The following is a 1,886-nucleotide window of genomic DNA, read 5'->3' as shown; positions in this document are numbered from 1 at the left end:
ATGATCTCTCACCACTTTGAACATTTTGAGGTGACCCCAGGGCTCTTGGCGTGATTGGTAGTCACAGGGCTCGGGAAGACACCTCGCGCATTTGACATACGCGAAGCGAGCGTTCGCGTGGCTCATTGGTGATCGGCGGAAGGAACGACGGATCACGTGCACGCGCAGGAATCGGACCGAACGTCAACGTATCTTAAGAATAATAAAGATTTCTATTTTGCTGACATGGGCTTTCGGGTAGGGTCACGGTGAGTTGGTTGTCGACACAAACACTCACCCGTCCGCAAGAATATTCTAGATTATTATGCGAAGCCCATATCAGCAAACTCTAGCAATGAATTCAAAATGTTGCAAAAAAAGGAAGTATCACCGAAGGGAAAGAAACTTAAGAGAAAACCATTGCACAGAGCCTTGAGAGTAAGAGTCCGATATCACAAGCAGAGGTAGCAATTGAATTGTTTTTGCAGTCTAATAGACTGTTTTACGACGTAAAAAAACCTATACCCTACTAAAAGTAAACAATTCAATCGTTTTTTAGCAGACTCTTGATTGATCAAGAATTTTATAGTAGAACTTCATAAATCAAGAAAATAGCTTATGGGGCTTACTTCGCTTAATTCTACTTTAGGAACGCCCAAGGATGTGGATCGCAAGGAAGGAAAGTAACTGTTTTGGACTCTTTCTTTTTTAACGCCTCATGGCTTAGGATATATATTTAAAGAAATAGGAAATACGGTACATGGATTATATACGTCGAGGAGTGTACGGAAAGTGTTGGCTATTTCGAGCCTGGCCACCGCGCTTTTTGGTCTGCGTAAAGGCGTCGCGCTTACTGACCAGCGGGACGGAAGTGGGAAACCTCGGCAGAAGGATCGGATCTGTTTGGGTACCGAAGTCGCAGAGTGTCGGTACGGTTTGTGTCATCAGACTACGGAAGGTCCTAGGTGGAATATTCTCCACGTAGTCTGATGGGGACAGGACGGCTCGTGGAGTGAGAGGCCTGGAACGCTTTGGTGTCCCACAGATGGGAACGGGCGAAGGTGTCCGCGGTGTACTGGGCCTCTTGAAGAGAGTCGGAGACGGAGTCCGTGGATCCGGAGATGGAGCTCGAGGAGTTGGAGAGGGAGTTCGTGGATCCGGAGATGGAGCTCGAGGAGTCGGAGAGGGAGTTCGTGGAGCCAGAACCTCTTTAGACTCGTCGTGCGTCCGTCGTCGTTTGAGGTACTGGTCCAAGGGGATCGGGCGCGTCTTTCTTTGGATAGGTAGACAGTCGTCCTGTCGAGGCGGAAGTGGCCGTTCGGATTTCCAGGATCGGGATTTCTTACTTCTGGAATCAGTGTCTATAAAGAAAGTACAGAGTTAGTATCTCAATATGTTACTTCGAGTCTATGTGTTTTACGCAGATCTCCACTCACGATGCAGCGATTTACGCTTTGTTGGCGAAACCATGGCGCCTTGAAGATAAAGCGATCTAGCGCTTGCTGTGCGGCTCGGGCGCACGAGTAGAGCGACTCAGCGCTTTGAAATCGAAGTGGAGCGACTCAGCGCTTTATGTTCCCGAAGGAGAGCGACTTAGCGCTTTATCGAAGTAGAGCGATTCAGCGCTTGTATTCCTGAAGGAGAGCGACTCAGCGCTTGTATTCCCGAAGGAGAGCGACTAAGCGCTTATATTATCGAAGTAGAGCGACTCAGCGCTTATATTCCCGAAGGAGAGCGACTCAGCGCTTGTATTCCCGAAGGAGAGCGACTAAGCGCTTGTATTCTCGAAGGCGAGCGACTACGCGCTTATATTTGCGTCTAGGGCGCAAGAGACAGCGGCTACGCGCTTGGTCCGTGGCGACTGAGCGCCGAAGTGAAGTGAAAATGCTCGCATTTTCCTCCCTTAT

General features: G+C 49.2%; 1 protein-coding gene across 1 annotated transcript; it reads right to left on the bottom strand.

Annotated features, from left to right (window-relative positions):
* Nucleotides 1–744: 744 nt before the first annotated feature.
* Nucleotides 745–1,449, bottom strand: LOC105568614 (proline-rich receptor-like protein kinase PERK2). The gene is made up of 2 exons (XM_012024425.1): nt 1,416–1,449; nt 745–1,340 (listed from the first exon to the last, which is right to left on the bottom strand). Exons 1-2 carry the CDS (start codon nt 1,447–1,449, stop codon nt 745–747), a joined length of 630 nt encoding a protein of 209 aa, XP_011879815.1.
* Between the last annotated feature and the right edge of the window lie 437 nt (nt 1,450–1,886).

This window comes from Vollenhovia emeryi, unplaced genomic scaffold (genome assembly GCF_000949405.1).
Source record: "Vollenhovia emeryi isolate VEMERY1.0 unplaced genomic scaffold, V.emery_V1.0 DF942495.1, whole genome shotgun sequence".
NCBI classification, from domain to species: domain Eukaryota; kingdom Metazoa; phylum Arthropoda; class Insecta; order Hymenoptera; family Formicidae; genus Vollenhovia; species Vollenhovia emeryi.
The sequence above is the reverse complement of the archived record's forward strand: the minus strand, read 5'-3'. Positions and strand labels throughout refer to the sequence as shown.